Source organism: Molothrus ater, chromosome 1 (assembly GCF_012460135.2).
Source record: "Molothrus ater isolate BHLD 08-10-18 breed brown headed cowbird chromosome 1, BPBGC_Mater_1.1, whole genome shotgun sequence".
NCBI lineage: Eukaryota > Metazoa > Chordata > Aves > Passeriformes > Icteridae > Molothrus > Molothrus ater.
In genome coordinates this window covers 91,984,721-92,011,093 of record NC_050478.2, presented here as the reverse complement: position 1 = coordinate 92,011,093, position 26,373 = coordinate 91,984,721, and the positions used below count along the sequence as shown (strand labels likewise).

The window sequence follows — 26,373 nt, the reverse complement described above, 5'->3', positions numbered from 1 at the left end:
AATTTTTAGAATATGGCAAACATGAGGAAAAGCTAATGCATGTATCATGTACTTCAGGAAGCCAGAAGGTTTCAGAACATTGATAAATCGTGGCAGAGAATTATGCAGAGAGCCCATGAAGCATCAAACATTGTGCAGTGCTGTGTTGGAGATGAGACTTTGGCACAGCTGCTACCACATTTGCTGGAACAGTTGGAAATCTGTCAGAAATCACTGACTGGCTATTTGGAAAAAAAGCGATTAATATTTCCAAGATTTTTTTTTGTATCTGACCCTGCTCTTCTGGAAATCCTTGGTCAAGCATCTGATTCCCACACTATTCAGGTACAAATAATAAAGCAAGAGTGTTCTTACGATCGAGATCACTAAGTGAAGACCGTGGCAGATTTTGTTTTTTATTTGAGAGAATTTCTTTCACTAATGGAAAGATTTACACAGTATTGTAATACAGCATTTAAAGACAAAGTAAGAATGCCATATGAGATCACTTTATGGAGGCTTTTTTTCTGATTCTATTGTAGGCACATTTGTTAAGTTTGTTTGACAATGTTAACCGAGTGGGATTTAATGAAAAAAACTACGACCAGATTTTATTGTTTGAATCTCAAGAAGGAGAACAGGTCAATATTATTGAACCAGTTTTAGCTCAGGTAATGAAAGTATATATTACAGTTTTTCATGACTTGATTTAAAATAGATTTATGTTTTAGAGGCCAACGGTATTGCATCATGTTATTATTTTACTAGCTGAATGAAAACCTCCCAATGTGAACAGCAAGAGCAAAGAGTAGCAGGGACAGAACATTTGTGTCAGTTTGTAACGATTGCTTTACCTGTTTTCTCAGCAGTGCTGCTGTGAAGTGCCAAATCTATCACATATCTCTAGAAGGGCAGTGGAGCAGAAAGAGGAAAGGAATCTTTTAAAGATTAGAGAATAACAAATATGGAAATGGGAGTACGAAGGACTGGGAAAAAAGTCACATAACAGCTCTTGCTTCTTGTGAATTATTCATAAAATAATTCTCTGAAAGTACTTTCTTGTTTATTTCAGGGCAATGTGGAGTTCTGGTTAGGTCAGCTGCTGAATGGGATTAGGAAAACAATCCACACCATCATTAGACAGGCGTCAATGGCCATTAACGATTCAGAATTTAAGATGTATGACTTTCAGGCAATGTTTCCTGCACAAATAGGGCTTCTGGGAATTCAAATTATCTGGACCAGAGATGCAGAGAAGGCACTGAACAGTACCAAAACAGACAAAAAGGTAGTATTTAATGAGTCTTTGGGGATTTATTAAAAGCATTGTTTGTAACAGTACATATTGTGAAAATTTAAAAGTAACATGTAGGAAAAAGCAGAAAATACTAGTTAATTACCCAGAATAACAAATAAACTATCAGGAAAACAGAATAATAAAAAATGTGTTAAGGAGTCACACCTCCTCATTATCCCCCCAGCATGTGCTTTAGAATTGTTCCTAATCCTGTGATTTTCTCTGTTGTTGTTAGGGCAAGCATCTTAGGAAGAGACAGTTTCTTAGTTTGGAAAAACGGAATTTTATCATGCTACTTTCACAAAATCAAATTTGGAAATAAATAAGAGCTCCTGAACTTTGGGGAAGTAACTGTGCTTTGTGGACATTGGTCTACTGTATCCAAATGTATTACATCCTTCAGCTGATGAGCTCTTTTTTTAGGGAAGGGGAAGAATAGAATCTGTTTCAGGAGGTGTTGGTTTAATCTTAAACACATGGATAAGATGCTCTTAAAAACCAAGGTGTCATTCTTAACAGTGAATCTATGAAAGAACAAGGAGGGGATGTGAGCTAAAGGGTTGCAAACCACCATTAATCAGGAATACACAGTGAGAATGAACAAAGAATGAGTAACATCATCCTACCATGAAAGTAAATGCAGGGCAAATTCCATGCTGTACTTTGATACTGCATGAAAGTAAGGGCATAGACTATGGAGAAAACCATGTGCCACTACATTTTCTGCATTGTTCAAAGTTTTAAAAGACCATAAACCTGATTTTAGTCCACTCTTGTTTGTAGAATAACTAGGTATAAATGTTCTTTTGCATTAACAAAAAAACAAATTTTGTGGGTTTTTGGGCTGAACTGCATGCGTTTTTTGGGGGCTGGGGAGGTTATTTAATTCTCTGTTGGTTTTAACAGTGTTTTTATCAATTTTTTCTCAGCAAACTGGGTGAGTTTTAGGCTCTGCATGTATTTACAGAAAGCTGGTGTGATTGTTCTGTCACACATTTGGAATGGGGTATAAATGAGCTGCTCTTTCTTAAATCTCAGTGCTTTTTGTTGTGTACATCACTGGCAGAGGCTGATGCTATTTATGTAAGTCAGCATTGTATAGTCAGTATTTGTGGAATTATGTAACAGGTCTGGTACTACAAATTAAATTATTATTTTAGTGTCAGCATCTAAAATTACAGTATGCTTCCCCCTTCCTCTGGTTAAAGGATGTGACAGATCTTCTGGTTCCTCTTCCCCCTAAAGCTTGAGCTGATATACACTACCCAAAATCATTGACTGATGGTTTTGAATATATGCAGGGATGCAGTCAGCTGAAAATGTAATGTATAGTAAAAGGAGCAAGAGTCTTGGAATAAAATCTTACAGTGTAACCTGTTCACCAAGATATAATCTTATTGTACTCTGTTGGGTAAGATTGCATAAATGGAAGGCAGCCTCCAAATCCAAATTTAGGATTCCAAGCCTAATAAATACAAAGCAGAATATGGGCATTATAACCCTGGCTATTTTAAAATTTAAAAAAAAATTAAAATTCTAAATATTGGAAGAACAAATTGTGTTTGTATTAATATGATCATTCTTGCTTGTGGAAAAGGTAATGCACACAACAAATCAGAAGTTCTTGGGACTTTTAAATGATTTGATTGACATGGCAACACACAATCTGACAAGAATGGAGCGGACAAAATATGAAACGTTAATCACCATTCATGTGCACCAGAAGGATATCTTTGATGATTTGGTAAGTTTTGGAAAACCATCAAGGGATTTCCTATATGGAAGGTCTTGCATATATAAAAAATTATAAGCAAATCTTAGAATCTATTCTCTTTGAGTAGCTCTGACATTACTGCTGTGATAGAGCATATCAGATTTAGTTTGATTTAATATAGATGTGATGCAGTGAGAAGGGTGAATTTTTATATAGATGTGTTCATAGGTTTAGACTTCAGGTTTTTAAATGCTTGTTCATACTCATCATGCACAAATTCACCGTGAGCAAAAGAGTTTGACTTCTTAAATTAAATGATCCTCTCAATTTGAAGATTTAATTCATTATTTGATTGAAATGTAAATATAAAAACCCTCCCTTTAGTATTCCTGTCAATCTTGTGATTTCTGATCCAGCCTATGTGTTGATGTAAGGTAATGGTTATTCAAAGGTAAAAGCAGAGAGGCTTCATATATTTGAAGAGAATAGCAACAATAGATATAACAGGTATTTTAGGTTTTTTGATAATTCAGTTGCATCAGGCTTCCTTTAGAGGAGTATGTTGTATAATGAAAGCATAATTATAAAAATGGAAGTAAAATGACTTCCAAAGGACTTGAATGATGCAAAGGCCAATAATTCAATACTGATTGCTTAATTTATGCATATATGTTAGGAAGATAAAAATTAAGTGCATGTGTAAAGAAAATAGAAAACATTAAAGAAAATGTTTCTGGCTTCTAAGATAAGCATGGTGTTTTATCCTCTGCTTATAATTTTAAATTTATCTTCATAATTATTTGCTTAATTAATTTAATGTCATATTATAATAAAATTATGGAAAATTGTTTAAATTTGTAGGTCCTGTATACGAAATAAAAAGTCAGGAAAAAGTCCACAACTGGGGAAAGGGTTTTTAAATGGTATATGTAATGATAGCCTTCTCTCTTAAAACATTCTATTCTATTCTCTGCTAAACACATCCTTTAGTGATTGAGATAAAGGAAAGGGAAGTGGCTGAGATTCCAGAACCTCCACTTGACCTTACACTGTGTTTGCAAGGCCAATAACCAGGGCAACATTTTCTGTAAGAGGCCAGTGGTTTTGAGATCTACTGTCGATAATAATGAATCTGTTAATTACTAGAAATCTAAATATGTGTATATCAAGTTCATAATGAAAATACAACCCAAATATACAAGCACTCAGTCGTCTATACAGCATATTCAAATACTGTTCACAATTTAGTATTTCTGTGACTAATGGTGTAGTTACCATGCAGGACAGCCAGTATTGTTCATTTTTTATGTTTTCCATGACTGTTTTTCAATATCTCTGTAAGACGCAATTCATAATCTCTGTGCCCAAATCAGAGGAAAATCAAAGTTGACAGAAGGTTCAGAGCATGTCATAGACAGGTTTGAAAAGATAATTCCGGATGTCTTGACTCCTGACAGATTCTATGCTCATTCTTCAAGGACATGAATTTATATTAAGTAGACTTTTTTTTTCTGTATGGAATTTAAGATTAATTTGTTACTGATTCATTTCTGTATTAATGATTTTTCTTTTCCATAATAGGTCCGTATGAACATTAAATCTCCATCTGATTTTGAATGGCAAAAACAGTCTCGATTTTATTATCTTGAAGACTTGGATAAATGCATTATCAAAATCACTGATGTAGAGTTCACCTACTGCAATGAATACTTAGGCTGTACAGACAGGCTTGTTATAACTCCCTTAACTGACAGGTATTTGTAAAAGGAATGAAATGCATAGTATTGGACCTAAGATTTATTAATACTTCCTTTGACTTAGTTCTTTTAATGAGTCAGAATTACTTAGGTTGCTCTACAATGCTGCAATATCGCTGGTGAACAGCAGAGGCCAGTGCTTATATATTCAGCTATTGAAAACAGGTTGAATTTGAGTGTTTGTTTGAGCTACATGAGCTGTGATGGGCATTAAAAAATTTACTTGTTCTCAAGATAAACATGCCTGAACACCATACACGTCACTAGCCTAAACAAAGTCAATCTAAACACCAATATATTGCTGCTTTCAACAAGCAAGTAGTTGCATGAGAATTTGGAATTACAGCAAGTGATTAATTTGAAGTCAACCTGTAGGAAAAAGCAGTAACTCAGGACAGAGCACCGCATAGCTCCTTCCAGTATGGTTTTAAGCAAAGCCTATGGAGAATTTCAGGAATACAAATACAGAAAACTCTGAGGGCAATCACAAGGAGAAGTTTTTATTGCTGGAGTGTTAGTTATACAGCACAGTATAAACTTCATTAAATGCCTATTTTCCTATAGTCCTTGATTGTTGCTTCAGCTAGGCAAGAGGCAGATGTATTTGCTATGCCAGAGCTTGTTCTTTTATATGTGGATACAAATGTCAAAGTCAAAATACTTTGCCTATTCAGTCATTTATAGAATTATAGAATGGTTTGGATTGGAAGGGGCTTTAAATATCATCTAGTTCCAGCCCCCTTGCCTTGGACTGGGACATTTTCCACTAGACCAGTTTGCTCAAAGCCCCATCTTGAGTTAATGTTGGAATTGTCTTTGGATTCTTTGTGCTGCTAGATTTTATTTATTAATGAAAACTCAGATTTTTTTCCTATTTCTGAACAAAAATTATTCCCTGTGAGCTATTTAAGAGAGCCAAACCTCTGCATGTAGATACCTGGCTTTTAATAAGTAACACACATCTCCCAAATTCTATGTTATGGACCCTACTGTTCCTGTGTTAGATAGAAGTCTGTTTGCAGCAGTACACATGCCGGTGATTAGTGGCTATGGCAGCACTAACGCACTGAAAATATTTTTACCCACCAGAAGAGCCAGCATCAATAAAATGTTGCCATTCAAAATTTGTTCACTGAATTAAAATGTAGCCAGGGAAGTGGTTTTGGCACCAAGCCTGCCAGAGTTTAAAAGTGTTTGGACCAAGCTTTCAGGCACGTGGTGTGGTTTTTGGGTTTGTCCTGTGCAGAGCCAGGAGCTGGACTGGAACTGGACATAGTATATATTATAATTATACAAGGTGCTGTGTCACACAAGATTGAAAATTAGCACAAGATGACATGATTGAATAAAAAAAGCCTTTTAAATGAGTTTAAACTGTAATATTAATAACAACAACAGAAAGAGCAGACATGTCTCTCTTTGGACAAACCTGGAAGAGCCAAACGAAGCTGCAGGGATTGGAGGCTACTCACTGTCACATGTTAAAAGGATATTTGAAGCAGAGATGTTTCCTAATGTTAGCATGGGAAACGTATGTGCCTAAGCAATGTTGCACAACAACAGATTTTATTCCCCTTGTGGGATTTTCCATTTTAATATTTATAATACTGCTGGATGGAATTGTCTGATCTCCTGAAAATTTTCAGGTAGTGGTGTCTTTGTTCCATTAATCAGCTTGGAGTCAAGTCCTGTTTGGCTAATGATTTCATGTTCAGAGAGATTCCCTAAGCACCTGATAAATACACACAGCTGGTGGTACATTGCATTAAGATGATGGCACTAAAACTGAATGCTCCTACACATCATATCAGACCCAGTCCATGTCATGGCATACACCAAAAATGAAGTGAAAGGTCTGCATAGAACTTGTGCTATGTATTCAGCTTGTCCTCGTTTTCAGAAGCAGAATTGTTAGGAGTGGTATTTTTTATGTGTTAAATGGTGGCCTCTTAACTGGTCACTGAGCAATAAGGTGAAAAAGCATTCTTACTGCTATTGTATTAGAATGATTATTCTGTGGTTTCTTAAGTCATACTAGGTGCTATCATTTGGGATTTTTTCCAATGCCCATTTTATCTCCCCACATATATCATAAAACTATTGAGTTTCACAGTGCTGAAATGTGTTTGCTGTGATTTTGGAACATTGGAGGTTAGAACAACATGTTTCCTTACACCCTTCAGTAACCTCCACACCAGATGGAGGCTGAAGAAGAAGATGGTCATAGGACTGATAGATTCCTCCTCTTTCTCCATTGCCCATTGCAATCTCTGCTCTCATCCATTGCCCTCCTGTAACTCAAAGGCTTCACATGACTGGCAGCAGTGCTGTGGTTTGGCATGCTCCTATGGAAATGTCAAGAGCAGGAGGTGCTTCTGGCCTCTGTGCCTCCCTACTGCCAGATCAGAGAGCCCATCATGAGTACTCTGGGAACATGGAGGGGGGGGAAAAGACAGAAATTCTGGGTGCTGCAGAATGAGCCTGTAATGGAGGAAGGGTGTACGATAGTCTGAGAAAATCACAATACTACAGGATTTTGGTATTCAGCATTTAGAATTGGCCCATGAATTTCCTGGGCTGTTGCAGTCATGGCTGTGCTGGATGAGTGCTTTTCTTCAGGTAGAGCAAAGTTGGTCTGGTAACTCAGCTTCACAGTGTGCAAGGGGGTGACTGAGGACTCACCACATGGAAATACATTTCTGCCCCCTTCCCCAGCTCTGGATAATCCATCTGTTGTGGTTGCATTGATGGATTTCAAGTAATTAATGGTAGGAAAAGATTCACAGATCTCTTTGTTCTGTCTTTAGGTGTTACATCACTTTGGCACAGGCCCTGGGCATGAGTATGGGTGGTGCACCAGCAGGACCTGCTGGGACAGGGAAAACAGAGACAACTAAAGACATGGGCAAATGCCTGGGAAAGTATGTTGTGGTTTTCAATTGTTCAGACCAAATGGACTACAGAGGACTTGGTCGTATCTATAAAGGTAAGAAAATACCTTTTATTTATTCTTTTTAGAGTTGTAAGTTTTTGCCCCTTCAGTGTAGTGAGTTAGCAATGATTTGGAGAGCATTTTTCACCTCTGTTTCCTCTTATTTCCAGGCACTCATCAACTTAACCTGATATTTGATTTTATTTGATTTTTCCTTTCTTTCTTCCTGCATGTTTTCCAGTACTTTTTTGTTTGAATGTTCTTCAATGATGTTTCCCATCTATGTTTTCTTTTCTTTTTTTCCTTTTAATCCTTTCTATTGTTTGAGAGTTTTTTAATGCCTCTATCCTACCCCTTCCATGTGGAGAGGATTTATATTTATTATTTGCTATTTTTGTGTCGAACAAGACAATCAAATGTGAAGCTTAATGATGTTTTGCAAGGCAGGGAAATATGCAAAGTGTCGCAGTGTCTTATTTAACTACAGACTCTTTTGAAGCCAGGAAAACGACACCGTGGTCAAACTCTGATAACTCTTCATGATTAGCAAAATTTTGAATTTAGTTTTGCAAACAGTGATCCGTGATTCCAAATTCTTTCATAATGGTCTGTTTTATTGTATATAGCTGCATTTATATATGGACTGACAGACCACAGAACACCACCATTTTCTGTGAGTGGTGGGTTTTTAACTATAACACAAGGCATCATAAACAAAATTTTCACTGTTGTGTTACCTCGTGAAGGCTAAAATATGATCTGGGGATAATATTTCATTTCAATTAAGAAGCCAGTGAAGCTGGCCATGATTTTTTAAGCAGAGGAACATTTCTGAGCTAGAAACTGAACCACCTATGCATGTGAATGCCTTCAGTTAAGGTCACAAGTTTCTCAAAGCACCTCTTGTAACCCCACAGATTTGGGCCAAGCTTTTCTTGCACATCTCTTATCATGTGTGCAGACCTTTAGTGTCACAGGTTTATTTTGCTCATTGTTATTAGACAGAAGAGGCTTGGGATATCTGAGTATGCTCATAATGCCAAGCACAGTCATCTGCTGGGTTTCTGCAATCATCAGTCTGTAAGGGAGATGTGAGCCTTTGTTCCTGCTTGCAGTGGGTTTGTCTTTGATGTCACCAAACTGTTGTCTTCTGCTCTGCTCCTTTTGTGAGAATATTTGTATCTCTTTATGTAAGTGCCTCTTTTCCTGGCTCCATGGTGATTTCACTTCTTTGTATTAAACTGTTTGTGACTCGTGTCAGTTCAGACACCTAGTTTTGTATCCTTGTTTTTTTCTGTCTTCTTATCCTGAGAACTTTGGTAACTTATCCTTTCCCATTTCAGATTGAGGCAGTAGTGACCATTGCAGCTTGTCATTGCTTTCTTTTATTAAAACTGGACACAATTTCTGTGTCTAAAAGCACAAGTTGAGTTTTAGGGCTCAGTTTTCTTTTTCTCTTGTTTTTCTATAAGTTGACCATTTTCCATGTAGTATTGTCGTCATATGCTTCAGAAGCAAAGTCATACTGTGTAATGTGTCCTTCTCTGGCTGCCTCATTTAATGGCATGCTGGTGTTCAATATGAGCTGGGAAAAAATATTTATAGAACTCATCTAATTGCTGCTCAAGCAACCATGATGCCTGTGACTGCTTACTTCAGTAAATTTGCAAGTGGGGTCATAGCTTGCTTCTCTGAGAATTTGCCTGAGAATTAGGTAATAGATTCAGCTGAATAAAGCCTGAATAGTGTGGGTTTTTCAGCATTCATATGGCTGTTGTGTGTCTGGCAGTAAAAGTAAGATTCTGCTCTTACATAGGTCATTGATGCTTTCATTTGTGAAGGGGCATTTGAAGTCAGTTGTTTTGGACTTAGTGTCACTACTTGCAAGGGCCTGGCTTGCAATCACCTTTTTTATGTCTTTAAAATATCTGCAATTTCTTGAAGAGTGGATATACTGAAGTTAGGGAAGGAAATGAGCTCGTTTTGATTTCATATAAAGGGCAAAGTGAGTTCAGATAAAGATTCTTTACTGCACATGAGGTCTTCAATGGAAAAAAAGGATAGTTCTTCTCAGCTGTAGAAGCACTTTCATGCAGACTGATAAGAAAGTTCCCATTAGTACATTATGTATTTCAGTGCTCACAATGGGAAATTTTTTAGAATTCCACATCTCTTATAGGCTTGGTGCTCCCTCACCAGAGTTTCCACACCCAAACTTTTCACTTTATCTGGTGCTGTGTGTCAAGTCATCAGATATTAGCAGGTTTAGAAGTGAGGAGAAAAGAGGCATGGAGAGGCGGTGATGTCCTGTCTGCAGGCATGTTTCCAGACTTCTGTAAAGACAAGAAGTTTAGAAAAAAGAAATAGAAAAAGATAAGATAACTAATATAGCATATATTGTGTACTATAAAATTATGATTTGAAGCTCTTCTGGTTGAGTCAGAGCTGAGGTTTGATCTTTCTGTTTCCCCGTTTCTATCTGCTTTGTTTTTCTGTGTGGCTCAAGAAATTCATAGACAGATGATCTAGTTGATATGTTCAAGGCCTAGACTTTGATCTTTGATGGTTTTGTTTTTCAAATTTGAACCATAATGTAGATTCAGATACAACTTGTCACCTGAACTGGACCAGAGGTAACTTGAGAGAGTACCAGGGATGTAAGTGGGAAGATGAATTTTCAAGTTTTCCCATATATCAAATTCAGTGTTGAAATTGTCCATGAATAGCAAACCAGGGATACTTGATCACTGTTCCTGAAAAATGTTGGTGGATACCCTCAGAAAACCTTTTGTCTGCGGTTGCCTGTGGACTGGTATAAAAGTTGTGTTTGCTTTGGTTCTCTTTTCTATAGTTACAGTCAAGCAAGTCCAGTCTTACCTGAAGTAACTTTTCGTGATTTGGTATTTAATGCAATATTTAATGTAAGATTTTATATCTATCTTAATTCAGAAGGTGAACACACAAGTCTGGCATTCTGTGAATTCTTCAGGACCAATGATTACTTTTTAGTTTGCTGCTTCTGGGTTGTGCTTTGGCTAGATAGAGCTTTGTTTCAGTGACATTTCCATTGAATTATATCACTATAGCTCTACTCCTGTGTAAAATCTGGGGAAAAAATGTGGAAAAATACATGGAAGGAGACATGGCTCTACATTGCAGATAAGCATTTTATAGTCTGGGGGCTAATAGCTATTCTGTGAGATTCTTTCATTGTTTGAGTACCAGGTTTGTAGGATGTCTGTACTAATTGGCGCAGGGGCATTGCCCTTTTTTTTTTTAGATATAATTAAGGATCTCTTTAGTCCTAACTTGTTTTCTTTAGTCCTGTAATTTGTTTTCTGCTTTTACTCCATTTCTGTATTTGATAACCATCATATGTTCAGCATGGGGACAGAATTTACTTCACAATATGACAAAATTACATTATCTCTGAGCTGTTTTGCAGCTGAGAGTTTGCTTGCTGTGCCTTTGGTTGTGTGTGTGTTTTTAGCATAGATGTGTATTTTCTTTCCTTTTTCAACACCAACAGAATGAAATAATTTTGCAAGAACTGAGTTTATTCAAAGCTGTGGGATATTGGCTTTGTCTGAGAATGAGGCTTCCTAAATCCATGCAGCAGGTGGCATTACAGAACAAGTGAATTTTTTTTCCTTTCCCAAAGAAAAAATTATTTGGTCAGAACTGAACCTCACCATTCTATAGAGAAATTACTTTCAAAACCCTTTAAGATACAGACAGTAAGAGACACTATTATACAGAACTAAGTTTCTTAGTTAAAAACTCTCCAGCTTTAGAGATTTTCCTTGTTCACTTCAAAGAGTAGATATTTATGTTTAATAAACAAAGCAGAAAAAAACCATTTTTTTTGATTTCTTTTTAGGATGAATCCTAGGGGTCATATAGCACATGTTAAAAAAGGGGACAAATGAATTTGAAAAATCTCTGCAATAAGTTTTTTTATCAGGGAGCAGCAAGAATGGGACAGCTCCATGAGGGCAGATGAGCCAGGAGCTCAGAGTGATCAGCACAGAGGCAGGGGCAGGGACTTCACTCAGCAGGGCACAGTCCCACAGTGCCTATGCAGGGCAGGCTGTTGGCAGCTTGTTCCCATCAGCAGTCCAGTGACACCAGATAATGTGAAATGACCAGCTGGATTCAGGATTTCTCTGGAAAGTTTAGTCAGAACCAGCAGGAGGCAGAACTGGGGGTAACCCTGTGGAGCTATGGGCTCCTCCAGGAAGTTCATTCAGCAATTCAGGATAAGAGGAGATGGGACTGTGCACAGCCCTGTACACAGTACAGTTCTGACCTGCCTGAGTTACAATGGAACTCCTGGACTGGAAGACAGAGTCTGGATAGAAGCCTCAGGAAGGGCTGTTGAGGGCATCCAGGCCCCAAATATTCCTCACAAAAGGAGAGGAACATCAGTTAAAGGACTTGGTGCCACACCAATGAAGTCAAGGAATGTTCTTCATTTGTTTTCAAATGACAAAGACAGTAAGATTGGTAGGATTGGGTATTTAATATTTTAAATTTGGTAACTTTCTATGGAATTACTTCAATCTTTGTATCATTATGGCATTGTGGTATTTATATATATTCCACTTGCCTTTAATTTTTTTTAATTAAGTCCATGTAACTTTTCATCCTCTTTAGATTCTTTTCCTTTGGAGTATCTTTTTTACTTATAATATCATACAAATTAATTAGATGCTGTTTAGGGAAAGGTTACATATGGAATTGAGATAATTTTCATGGGAGATCTGCAGTATTGCCCTGACTGAATCAAGCCTTAAGAAGCCAATTTTGGTTGTACCACCAGTGATTTTGACCTGGTTAAACTCTAGTTATTTTCTTCCAAAATTGCATGGGTAAAAAAGACCAATTGATGCAACATTATTAAAATAATTGGTTAATGGACGTGAAAAACCATAAAAATGGATGTCAGGAAAGAAACATAAAAGTGGCATTAAGGGCACTTGGGGCAACATCTTAAAGGGAAAGAGAAGATCAGACAAGGAAACGTAGAGGGACGGGAAGTAGCATATTATGAGAAGAACAGGCTGAGCAAAGGCAAGAGAAAGAAAAAAATCAAAAGAAAACAAGACAAAATAAAAGAATATGTCTTCATAGTATTGTTTTTGATTTTTGAATACTTTCTCTTGAACTATCTAAAGCTCTTAAGGAATCAACATTACACCCATAGATATATTTTACCAGTGCTATAGGCATTGCCATATAAAGTATGGGGATTCAGGGGAGCTCTGGGCATGGTTATTCAATATTGCAAACACAAATGCCTTTTCTTGGACATGTGCCCTATTTCTGCATTTAGTACTGCCTTCAAACTGCTTAAGCCAAGCTGAGCTCCACCACTCAGGGGAGTGAATTAAACTCCACTTCTGAACAGTTCTAGGGATGGGTGCAGGCAATTGGAAATACTAGTCCAGTGTGGTCTTTGGGAAAGGAGGGGTGGCGTCCATGAAGCTCCTGCATAGACTTACTAGCCTTTGTCTCTTGTGAAATGGGTGTGAAAGAGCAGGGGATTATGTAGCTTTCCCTCTACTGCTCTGGAAGGCTGCCACTGTAGACTCTCCTATTTCAATCCTGTTAGCATGATAGAGAAGAAGGAATACTTGAATCTCCCAAAAGCCATTAATTTCATGATATTTGTGGGGTACTACTGTCTGTCCAGAACACCATGGTCTGTTCCAAGTAACAATTCTAAGTGTAAAATCAGATTCTTTCCTCTATCTTGAACAGTAAGATGTTAATCTCCAATGATTTTTAACCTATGAATTAATTGTTATAAAATGCTACAATGCTTCTGTCAGAAATGCAGTGGTCTCTATTTGGTTTTGTGCTTTTCATTTAGGTGGGTGTTTCTCAAGCTCATCTTTGACAACTTCATCCCCTGCATAGATGAGTTTCCATGCTATATGCACATTTGTGCTACTACATGGTACTGTATACAGTACTAATTAACAGTTTCTGCCTAATGGTTGCTGTAGAAGTCTAGGATTCTTTGTAAAGAAGTTTATGTATCTTTCAAAGGGTGATACTTTTTCTGAGTGTCATTAATGCACAGCCCACTTATTTTGAGTTTTTACTTCTCATTTTATTTTTGTTCATGTTCCCTGCTCTTCTCACATTACACAAAATTGTATAGAACATGTTCTATTTTGTATATAAATTACTCTTGTTTGATCTGCTATTTTAAGAGAATATTTCTCTTTTTGCTTTTCTGCTTTTCTCAGGTTTAGCTCAGTCGGGTGCATGGGGTTGCTTTGATGAATTTAACCGCATTGAACTCCCAGTTTTATCAGTGGCAGCTCAGCAGATATATATTGTACTTCAGTGTAAGAAAAAGAAGAAACTTAAGTTCACTTTCACTGATGGTGATGTTGTTGACATGGACAGAGAATTTGGTATATTTCTCACTATGGTATGTCTGTAAATACATGTAAATGGCATCATTGTGAAAAATCTTTTTTGTTCCATTCCTATTGAAATTTCCCTGTTGAAACATTGGGACTGTCTGTTAGAAAATAGTTAATGAAACTTGAACAATAATTTAGTAAAATAATTATGATATAATTTTCTCTTGTTGATATTTTTAACTGGATCTTAGGACTTGAGGTATGCATTTATCATTAACTATGTATTTTAAGGACTTTTTTAGTTGAGCATTTGGCAGATTGAAATTAAACTTAACCCCTCTTATTTTGAGTCAAAGTCTGTCAAAATAAAACAGAATTGACCACTTCAAGGACTACTGTAGCTGGTCTAGTCAGTATTTTACCACCTGTGAATAAGTTTTTGACCTCAATCCTGGAAGACAGCATGAGGGAAACCACCCTCACTCTGATTCACTGGCCTCCTGAAGATTTATCTTTGGTGCCTGTGGACTGCTTCTAGCAGTGCAGGAGGCAAAGCAGCAGGAAAGTATAACAATACCTTAAAATCATTGTATCTCTCCCTCCGTAGCTACCTACATACCCACTCAAAATGGAAGCCTTTGTCTTTATTTTAGGGGGTCCTACCTTTGAAAAAGTGTTAATGTTATCACGGTAATTTGAAAAAGAGGGCAAATAAGTGCCATGCAAAGGCCAGGTGGAAGACAGTTTGGAAGGAGCTGAAAGAGATGAAGGAAGTTATCACTGCATGGCTAGTGACTACAGTTGTCACAACTGAGCCGTGCAGTACTCATATGAACGACTTAGAGATCTTCAGAGAAAGGTCAGATCCATTAGTTTAAATTATACTCGGTAATGGCTTGCACTGCTTGACTGGCTTTGTGCTGAAATGGTCTGGGAATGCTCACAGGGGACAGTAACCTCCAACACTGGAACACTGTCAAGACTCTGAGAAAGTAACCATTTAAAAGAGCTGCAGCAAGATCTGTAAGTGACTGTCTGTCTATATCTTTTGGTCTCGGACATCTCTAAATAACCTGTGATACCCCATACTTCATGAAATGCAGTACTGAGGCAACTGTGCACTGATGTGTCATTGTGACGTGCTCACGTTACCCTTCGTAATCTCACATGTGCTCCTGCATTTGCTGAATGGTTAACAGGAAAGATGAAACTTCCTACCCTGCCATCATTATATATTGTTTGGGTTTATAAATTGCATTTTCAGAACCCCGGCTATGCAGGACGACAGGAACTTCCCGAAAATCTGAAGATTCAGTTTCGCACGGTTGCCATGATGGTGCCTGACCGTAGCATTATTATGCGAGTCAAGCTGGCAAGTGCTGGTTTCCGAGACAACCAAATCCTCAGTCAAAAATTCTATACACTCTACAAACTCTGTGAAGAGCAGTTATCTAAACAGGTAAAGTAAATATTTGTTCAACTGTAAGCTGTCACTGGAAGGATATGGAGATAATATACTTTCATAGAATATGTAATTATTATTACAATCATGGGCCTATACATTTTTTACGGTTTTCAGTTTCAGGTTCCAGAAACAGTATCTGAAATGATGATGTTGTTTTTATTTTTCACAGTAAATTGAGTAGTATGGGAAGTTTGATTTGTGATTCTTAAACAGAGTGCAGTTACTGGAGAAGTTATGAGGAACGGTGTATATAGCTGTGCTGAACTTGCAGAGGGCACATTTTTCAATGTCTTCACTTATAAAGGCCGGGTCTATTTCAGAGACAGCGTAAGAATTGTAAATAACTACAGAGCACCTACAAGGCTCTGTCTTTCTGAGTGCTACTAGAAAGAGAATACTGCTGTTCCATTTGGGATGGGGTGTTTAAAAGTAGAAACAAATTTGGTTCTTTCCTTTTGAATGCCCTGTGCTGGCTTTTGAATGCCCTGCCCACTAGAGAGTCTCAATGAGAAATCATATGTACAGTGTTGCTTTCTTGTGAAGGCCGCGGTGACCTGGTTTCGGAGTCTAGCACGGCGATCTCCTCTTTGGGATCCTTCGGGGCCAATAACGGACGCTGACACCAATGTGGTGGACGGTTAAAGGCTTTTATTGAGTGGTCTCGAGGGTATTTATGGACTAAGGGGCTTCTCTACGTCAGACAGGGGTTTGGCTATACTTTCTAGGGTTAGTATGGAGTGGAAAGTTATTGGCATGCATAGGTTAGGGGAGCTACACGTCTGGCTACATTCTAAGAGTGATCTTTATCTATGGGGAGAGGGGTAGAAAGATTCTTGTAATTTTCTGTCACAGCCCGAAATCTTCCGAACGCCTGTCCCTATGCCTACTACACTACAGTAGATAAATTGTGGCTCAAATGCCTGCTTTGGTTGGACAGTGATGAAACTGCTCTAATTGACTATACCGTACTTCTATATACTACTATACTCTAATATACTACTATATCAGACTACTATAATTTTAGTTCTGTACTACATATTTATTAGTGCCTGGCCTTTGTAAAACTAAGTTTTCCTATTGCCTCAGTTTGTGTGGTCATTTTTTGTCCAGGACATGAGTCTTTCCTTCAATGTGAAAAAGGTGTGTAAGCAGGCATCAGAAATTTGACCTTCTACCTCTGCAAAAGTGCTTTGCTTGTTTTGTGTTGTCACAGATGCTGGAACTGGTTCACCCTTGGACAGTGTACTTAAAAATTAATGCACACACCCGAACAAAACCTAACTGTACAAAACTTATTTTAACTATCTTAAGGGTGTACAATATTTTATATACAATCATTACAGCATCTGCATAGAGAGTGCAGAGTTTGTGCAGTTTGGTGATTTCTTCAGCAGCAATTGCCCTCTGGAACCTCTGAGATAAGGAGATTCTCCATTTATCATGTTAATCAACATACTGAAGTATATAAGTAAGCCTTATCAGTTGGCCTAGGGATCATAGGAACCACCTGGAGGACTCTGTGAAACTATCTGAGATTCCCACTGGAAAAACTCCTGTGCCAGTTATTCAAATGCTTTGTTGTGAAGGCAGGTAGCTCAATCACCTTGTTTCAGATCAGTGCTTTGCCTCATATATGCTGATGCTAGCAAGGGAGGTCCTTGATATTTGTGAAAATTAATGACCAAGTGGTCTGGGTGTGCACATAGGCCCAGCCCTTATATTCAGCTACATCACAATTTTATGTCTGCATCATATGCTTATATCTCTCTTATAACTTAAATTCCATAGTTCTTGCTAAGTGAGCCATGATATCTGTGGAGAATTGTGTTCCATGCATATTTATAATTTCTTCAGGACCGCCTAATGTTTCTACAGTATCCATCAGAGAAGCCTACTATAGTGATCTTTCTTCCATTTATATCTTGTATCATATCTCGGGTCACTATACTCTGTAGCATGAGCTAGGAAGCACAGCTTTCTGCAAGCCCATGATAGTATGCTAGTTTGTCCTGCCTGTGCCTTGAGCAGCCCTTTGGAAAGTCCTGTTTTTTGTCTAAATCCATTCTATATAGCCATAAAATCAGAGAAAAATGGATCTTTTTCTCTGGGACTTCTGGAAGTGAACAGGTGCTATACCTCTTCTCAAAGTGAGATCTGCTAGAGCAGGTGGCTCAGCACCTTGTCTAGATGAGCTTTGAATATCTCCAAGGATAAATAAACTCTGCACAGCCTCTTTGGTCAAGCTGTTGAAATGTCTGACTACCTTGTCTAGTCACCATTTTGTGTGTGAGGATGTTAGCAGAGACAATGTTGAAATCTCTTGGAATTACTCTGCCCCGCTGTGTTGCCCTTCCAGCAGATATTGGGCTGTGTCAAGCCCCCAGTGAGGATCAGGGTTTTCAAAGATGAGGCTAATTCCAGTTGTTGAAAGAAAGATTCATCAGCTTCTTCCCTATCAGGATGTTTACAGCAGACATCTACCACAATGTTGTTGAGCCCTCTAATTCTAACACAACTTCCCTCAACTGGCTCATTAGCCATCCTAAGGGAAAGTGCTCCCACTCTTTCACTTTTAAGGGCAAATTCCCATCTCTCCATCCTGTCTTGTCCTTCCTAAAGAATCTGTATCCATCCATTGTGCCTATGTCCCCACATTTCCTAGTTTGACTGTAACTCTGTACCTGCGCACAGAGCTGTAATTTTTCCATTTTGTTGTTATGTTGTGTGCCTTGGCAAACAGGCACTTCAAATTAGCACCTCCTTCTGCTGTGAGAGCTTCTGCCACAACGCTGTTCTCTTCACCTGTCCTTACCTGTACACATGCACTTGAGAAGGGTCACTTTCCACACTGTTCCACCATCCTTGACATCTCTCTTGTTCACCACAGCCTGGTTCTTCTGCTTCTCAGTTGGGTCCACCACTTCCTCACTTGAACGTATGTTGTTATTGTAGTAGTAATGAAATAATTTGAAACACTTGCTGAAGTTCCTTGTGAAGTTTGTTGTAGGTTGGGGTATGCATCTAATGCAATATGTGATTATACAGAGAGAGATCTAATGAGTTCATCAGATTAAATATGGGAGTCTCATTAACTGAACATGTTTCTAAGAGTACAGTGGGACATAAATTGCTTCTGTGTAGTCAGAAAACTAAAATTATAAAGTACAGACAGTCTTTGCTAGAGGCATATTCAATTAGACATTAGAAAGAAATTCTTGACTGTAAAGGGTAGTGAGACACTAGAACGGGTTGCTTGGAGAGTTTCTGGACTCCCCATCTCTGGAAGTCTTCCAGGCCCAGTTGGATGGGATTCTGAGTAACCTGGTCTAATGGAAGATGTCCCTGCCCATGTCAGGGATGTTGGAACTAGATGATCCTTAGGGTCACTTCCAGCTCAAACCATTCTGTGTCTCTATAATTTGTAGTAATCTTTCTTTCCTAGTGGAACTTATTTATTCAAATTTTTAATGGTAAATTTGAAATTTCAAGTTAAGTAATGCTGGATTTTCCAGGCAGTTGACTGGAAAGATCAGGGTCACATAAAGAACGAGTGCAATAGGAAATGGCAGAACATTGCCTGTTTTCAGCAAATGCAGTATATCAACAGAAGGAAATAAAGCAAACAAGCATTCACCAGCTGAACCTACCCCACAGAAAATCTAAAGGAATGTGCTGGAAGAAACACGTGAAGTTCTCCAGACATTTTACACACACAAATGCAGACTCTGTAGAAAGAGGAGCTCTGACTCACAAGTAGCCAAAGGCACCCTGACTGACTGTCATCTCCTTCAGTAAAGAAAAACAATAAACAGTAAAGTAAAAGAAATGTCCTTAGCAAATGTAGGAAGCCCACGGTATCCACAAACCTGTGAAAGAGTTATTCTGACAGAGCTCCAAAGGTGAATTACTTGGCTTTGTTACAGGGCTTCTTCCCTAGAACCTCCTTCCACAAAGCCTCATACAGCTTAGGGAAAAATAGAAACTGAAAAGAAAAACCTAACAAAGCTTGAAAGCAAATGAGGTGATAATCCCTTTTTGAGAATCATCTCTTTAAGGTGCTTTCATATGGAGCAAACCACTGATATCCCTTTTTTTTTCTTTTCTACATGGAGCAAACTCTGCTTCGAATAATGAGACTTTTATTTCATATTTTGAATACTTTCTTTCAAGAGCATCAGCTATACCACTGCAGTCCATTTTGCTCAGGCACAGTCTTTAAAGATTGCCGTTAAAAGATGGAGCAAAGAAATAACTCATAATCCACATTTGTCAATAAATCGTAGCTCTTCTGTGCCATTCCCAGAAAAACAAAGCAATTGTAAAACTAGAAAACAGATTAAGGTAAATAAAGGATGGTCACCTTCAACCACCCATCATGTAGATCAGTTGGAATGCACCAGAAGTTCTGTCTTTAATACTAATTTAAGCTTATATTAAATTTTCTGATTGGTATGAAAGTATTTCTTCAAATTTAACGAAGTCATCACTTCTATAGAATCGCAGACTTGTGCAAGTTGGAAGGGACCTCTAGAGGTCACCTTGTCCAGCTTCTTGCTTAGCACAGTACAGCAGGTTGCTAAGGCGCTTTTTGAGTTTTGAATATCTTCAAGGATGGAGATATTCAGCCTTTTCTGGTACCTATTCTGGGTACCTTTTATGTTTGGCCACTCTTATTGTGAAGAATCTTTTCATTATGCAAACCAGTGTAATTTCCCCTGCTGAAGATTTTGACATTGCCTCCTTTCCTCTCACATAGTCATCACTTGCTGAACTAATTCCAGTTTGTCAATGATGGTCATCTAGCATGGAGGAAAAGCTATATATCAGTCCTTGTCATGATTCTGGTAATTTCACTAGGACATACCATTTATTAAATGATGATGAAGTCAGGTGATGTCTGAGTTCATCAATATCACACTAGGTTGTTAATCTTTTTGTGTTAATGTTTCCATCTGCAAATAAGATTTCCTGGCAGTGAGTGCTGTATATTCATACCTAAATTTTTCAACTGGTAACAACTTGGCACCTGATTGAATAATAGAAAATGAGGCAGGGCAGAGCCTTGAGGAATCATCCATCTACCTTTCTGGAGGAAAAATAATTATTAATTAAATAATTTGCTATTAATGTTTGTCAATATTCTTAACATTTTCTATTAATGGATAGGTTGCAGTTTCCCAGGCAACCAACGTGATCCAAAGTTTCATTTTTGTTATGGTCACATTTTTCTCTAAAAGTTAACTTGAATCCACCTTGCTGTAGTTAAGCAAATTATTTCTTTTCCTTTCTATTCCTCCTGTCTTCCTCTTTGCTGGTATCTTTTGCATTTTGAAGACTTTTACCATCACTCATCCTACATATTCACTCTTCCAACTTTTGCAGTAGATTTTGTAATACTTTTTCCTGAAACAATATGTTTTCTAGTCAAGGAATCACTTGGTTTTTTTTGCTTTTCAAATTTCTCTTCTGTAGGGTTCATCTCCAAATATGGAATCCATCTTTTGGTCACAGTATAGAAATGTCAACTGAAATGGAAATGTATTTTCAATTGTCCTAAAAAGGACGTTTGTATTTTTATTGCCCACTAAAATTGCAGATAAGTCATTGGGGAGCTTGTGACATCAATCCAATGTCAGATATTTTTCTGCAAAGTTTTGTGCACCTGATTTGTTTCTAAGCTCAAAGAAGAAGTGTTGTTACTCTTTATTAGTGCAGTTGGTTATTACCATCTTTACTATTTTGCACTTGCCTTTACTTGGTAATTTTGAACTCTAGTTGTGATCTAGTTCACCAGTTTGGTATCATCTTCAAACCTAATCAATAAGTTAGTTCTTGCTGAAAATTCTGGGATTTACACAGTATATTGTTCCAATTTGTAAGACTGGGAAATAAGCGTGAGCTCTGTATCACCAGAAAGTACACTTTCTGGTATGGCCATACCACACTAGAAAATATCTTCAGGATTTGATAACAACAAAACTGGAAGTATATTGGAAAAGACGAAGAGCTGTGAATTTAATATTATTGAGAAGTTCCATAACATTCATTTATTTAACAAATTTAATTTTCCGTCCTCTCTTGTTTTTTGTTTTGATCTATTTGATCTTTATAGTTCCAATTTTGTTTGTGCTTTATTTTAAGGTTCACTATGACTTTGGGCTTAGAAATATCCTGTCTGTTTTAAGAACACTTGGAGCAGTGAAAAGATCTAATCCCCAAGAGCCAGAGAAAACTGTTGTGATGAGAGTTCTGCGGGACATGAACCTCTCCAAACTGGTAATGTAACACTGATGATTTTGCCCAATAGTGTATTTTGTTTGCATTTTAAGGGTCTTTATCATGCACTTTGAAAAGCTATTTTTCTTCACCATTTGGATACATTATTTTGCGGTTTTTAATATGATTTATAAGTGAGTTGAGAATCAGAATACAGTTACTGCGTGAGCACAATTTGTCTCACAGAGAGGAAAACACATCATAAGCTTTAGCTGAAAAAATCTTTGGAAATACCATGAGATCCTAGGGGACCTACCTGGTCCTCTAATTGCCTCTTGTTTTTAATCCTTTTTACCCTAAGGAGAGAAAGGAAGAATACATTGTATTAACTCTTAATAATGTCACCAAAGATCTTTCTTAATCCAGAATATCAATTTATACATTTCTTGGGTGTCTGTTGCCTTTTCAGAATATCATAAGAATTGCATTAAGTGGGGTAACTGGAAGCAGCTAATACCTACTTGTATAGTGTAACATCTTTCAATAATACTATTTAAAGTATTCATCTTTCTTTTTATTGCTGTAATTAAAAGGTTATGGCATGTCTAGACTCTGTGTATTTACCTTGGGAACCACTTTTGTGGTGGAACCAATGATTGTGTTTCTGGTGTTAATCTCTTCAGCGTGTTGGTACATGCGTTCAAACCTATAGCAACGCTTCAGTGATTTACAGAAGGAAAAAATCATAAAAATTCTAAGGCAAAACATGATTGGAATAAATCTTGCTGACTTATGTAACAAATGAAGAAATAGGTCTGTGTATACATTGAAGAAAACTGTATTAAATTGTTGACATTTTTATCACCCTAAAGTATTTAATTTAGAAATTACTACTTGTGATTTCCTTATATGAAACTCCCTTTATAGAACTGATGGATAATTATAATATTTGCTTTGGAAGAGGTAAGATTTTCACTGCCATCTTTTAAATAGCTTATCTTGAAGATTGTTTACAACTATAATAATAATTTCAATAAATAAATAATGTGTTTCCTCCTACTTTGTCCTTGACAGGTGGATGAAGATGAACCTTTATTTATGAGTCTCATTAATGACCTATTCCCTGGAATTACTCTGGATAAATCTGGGTATCCTGAACTACAGTCAGCCATCCAAAAACAGACAGAGGAGGCAGGGCTTATTAATCATCCACCATGGATACTTAAACTTATTCAGCTGTACGAAACTCAACGAGTCCGACATGGTTAGCATGCTAAATAAGGTTTTGAGACTGCATTGTATTTGAGACTACATTATATTATCTGCCACTTGAATGCAGATTAATTTAATGAAAAATGTTAAAAAAAATTAACAGATGTAATTTTAAAGCCTATATGGGTATTTTGCTTAGGAAGCTGTTATGACATTTTTTTTGGTGTACAATCCTTTGTTATATTACATTTTTATGGGAAGTATGAGTGTGGCCTTTGGTGATTGAAATTTCTATAGAGCAAGTTAAAATATATTAATTCAAATGCAGAAACAGCAATTTTATTCAGTGTTCTGAAAACCATTCAGTGTTCAGTCATGAAGCACAAGTTTTATGTTACTGTGAGATTATAAAGTTGAGAAGACTACCAAAAATAATTTCTCCAACCTTTATTTTGATAGATTCTACCATGCATGTGATATAATTTCAAGTACTTTCTTTGTGATCGATTCTTGCAATTTATATTGAGGAGAAATATGCTTTCCTCCTGCAGGATCAGGGGAGTTAGACAAGGTGGACTCCAGACGTCCCTTCTAATTTCAACCATTCTTTGATTCTATGAAAATACATTTTTACAGTGCAGAAAAAGCCATTGAGTAAAGTTTATCCTGTCCTAGGAAGGATATCATAGAGAGTAGTAGATCCAGGTTTACGATTCATAGCTCAGTGGAAAAAAAGAATACCCCTACATTAAAATATCCCCCATACCCTTACTAATATCCCCTTACCCTCTAACTAATGATTTTTTAGTATAATAAAGGGAAAATATTAAGGAAATGTAACTAAAGCAGCAAAGATTTATAAAGATATCATCCTTCTTATTCTCCCTTTCTTGTCATAATAAAAGAATAAACTAATGAAATAAATGAAAGGAAATATTTATTCACATACCAGAGTCTGAGTCCTTAAGGCCTTTTAATTCAGATCCCTAAACTTTTAATTCAGATCATTGGTTAGATCGAAGAACTGGTTAGTGCTGTGCAGACTTACTAATTTACATCCAGGTTTCTGGATGCAGTGTTGCATAATAGCTATTTCTATACAGGAACCATGGAAGTTTTAATGTTTTTAGTTATGATTGAATCTGTCTCTTTTTAAAAGAAGCTGTTTGATCTGTGAGACACTACAGCTCCTCCGTTCCTCAAAAATCTTCAGAATCCACCATGACATTCTGTTTAGATGCCTCTTCTCTCCACACATTCCTACTATTCCCAGATTTTGCAGCTCCAATTGTCCAAACAGTTGAATGCTCAAGCCAAAAGTTTTTTGACTTTATCTAACAAAAGTTACTGCAATGTAGGAAAAAGCTTTCCTGACTTCCACTTCTCCTAATGATTAACTTGAATTCATGGAGGGGTCACCATGGAATTTAAAATAATGAGGAGAAATATGGCTGTATGTGCACGTGAAGTGCTTTTATAAACACACACACACACACACACACACACACACACACACACACACACACACACAAACACACACACACACAGATCCAGTGCATGGATCTTGACATCTGTTTGGCATAACAATTTTGGTTGAAATATCACTGAAACCAGCAGAAAAGCCATTTGGTTAACATTGAAGAGTTTGTATTAGATTTCCCTATAAGTAACATATGGCATGAGTAGTGATTTTCTGAGTCCTCAGGTTGTTTCAGGGAACATCCAGCACCCTTTAGTTTTAGAGAAAACATCACACAATTTGCATGGCACTGGATAGTTTTGGACAGATTCTGGGCCTATTGAATGAAAACATAACTAAAGACCAGTAGGCTCAATTTATTGTTGAAGACACAATTTATTTTTCTTTGATAACATGTATACACTGATGAACTAAGTGTGGTTGCTCTTAACAGGTTTTATGAAAGAAAGATCTATTAAATGCCAGCATGGGTAGCTACACGTACATTATTTTGATACTTTTGCATCAGAAAGATGCACTTGATTTTGTATATCACTGAAGATACTCATTCTCATTAGATAAATTTAGAAATTTCTGGATTTTTTGCCACCATCCATGTCAATGTCATTGCATGAGAACATCAAAAGGCAGTTGTGCTATCCCATTAGAAAAAAGAAAAGAATTACCTGAGGGAGGATGCAGACCCACATAGGCTTGCCTATCATAATAGAGAGACATTTATAAAGGCCTTTAAATAATAGTTTCAAATTCTGTTTCAATGAACATTAAGTGGAGTGAGAAACATCCTTTTGTATTGGCTTTTGATACAAATAAAACAAGGATCGTTGATGCAATGAACCATTAAATGGAAGCATGACACACTGACATTTCATTTTAAACCATGGTTATATTCTTTTAAGGTATGATGACTCTAGGTCCAACTGGTGCAGGAAAGACAAAATGCATTCATATTTTGATGAAAGCAATGACAGATTGTGGTGCTCCTCATAAAGAGATGAGAATGAACCCAAAGGCAATCACAGCTTCCCAGATGTTCGGTACCCTTGATGTTGCTACAAATGACTGGACAGATGGTATTTTCTCTACATTATGGAGAAAAACTTTAAAGGCAAAGAAGGTAATGGATGCTGTATCATGACAGACATTTAATACTGTTTCCATAAGGTGTCATTACCTGTCATTTATCTGAAAGGTCTTCCATTATAAAATCAAACGGGAATATGCAGTGTTAATTTTGCTTTGTGTCTGATGAGCTCAATGTGCACAAGAGTCAGAATTATGTACATATCCCAGATAGCACTAGGTTTCCCAAGCATTTCAGGTTCCAGAATTAATTTAGAAAAGATTTTGGTTTGCTTCCTTCTGTAAGCAGTCCAAACACAAAAACAAGGTATGTTCATGTTTTGACGTGAGGGCAGAAAAGTCTTTTCTCCTGTCTGGTTTCAAGTCATTGCCACTTTATTTCTCTAGTTATATCAGAATGTAAGACTTTGGTAAGAAACTGATGTAGGCATTTCCCAATTCTCTTATCAAACCTGCAGATCATGTTTCATGAAATCATAATTATACTCACATATACTGAACAGCCACCCAGTTCTGGCTTGGCAAATCAGACATCTTACATGAAATACTTGGGTAACATCCTACAAGGACTGACGTTGTGCCTGTGTCTATGACTGCATTTAATGGGATATGTTTTCATCCATCTTGATGGATGCTGAGTTGGCTGATGTACTTTTGTAGAAGAAAGATACAATTTCCTGCTCAGTACAGCACAAATTAATTTTTGTTGCTGTTTCTTAATATCTTTTTTAGTGTGACGCAAGATAACAAAAGAAGAATCAAAATCACTACGCAAATTATAAAAATTGCATTTTTATGTTGCTTTTTTCTGAGCACCAACTTATGACATTATTTATGTCTAAGAGTACATTTTCTGAT

At 37.1% G+C, this 26,373-nt stretch overlaps 1 protein-coding gene across 1 annotated transcript in view; it reads left to right on the top strand.

Annotated features, from left to right (window-relative positions):
• The window catches only part of LOC118694662 (dynein axonemal heavy chain 5-like), a 149,647-nt gene that overhangs the window by 42,949 nt on the left and 80,325 nt on the right, over positions 1-26,373 (top strand). Inside the window, exons 37-47 of the mRNA XM_054517570.1 lie at positions 58-324; positions 522-650; positions 1,052-1,267; positions 2,874-3,020; positions 4,572-4,744; positions 7,555-7,733; positions 13,937-14,124; positions 15,324-15,518; positions 21,666-21,800; positions 22,815-23,004; positions 25,332-25,549. Of these exons, the coding sequence (XP_054373545.1) occupies positions 58-324; positions 522-650; positions 1,052-1,267; positions 2,874-3,020; positions 4,572-4,744; positions 7,555-7,733; positions 13,937-14,124; positions 15,324-15,518; positions 21,666-21,800; positions 22,815-23,004; positions 25,332-25,549 (2,037 nt within the window). The remainder of the gene's footprint in view (positions 1-57; positions 325-521; positions 651-1,051; positions 1,268-2,873; positions 3,021-4,571; positions 4,745-7,554; positions 7,734-13,936; positions 14,125-15,323; positions 15,519-21,665; positions 21,801-22,814; positions 23,005-25,331; positions 25,550-26,373) is intronic.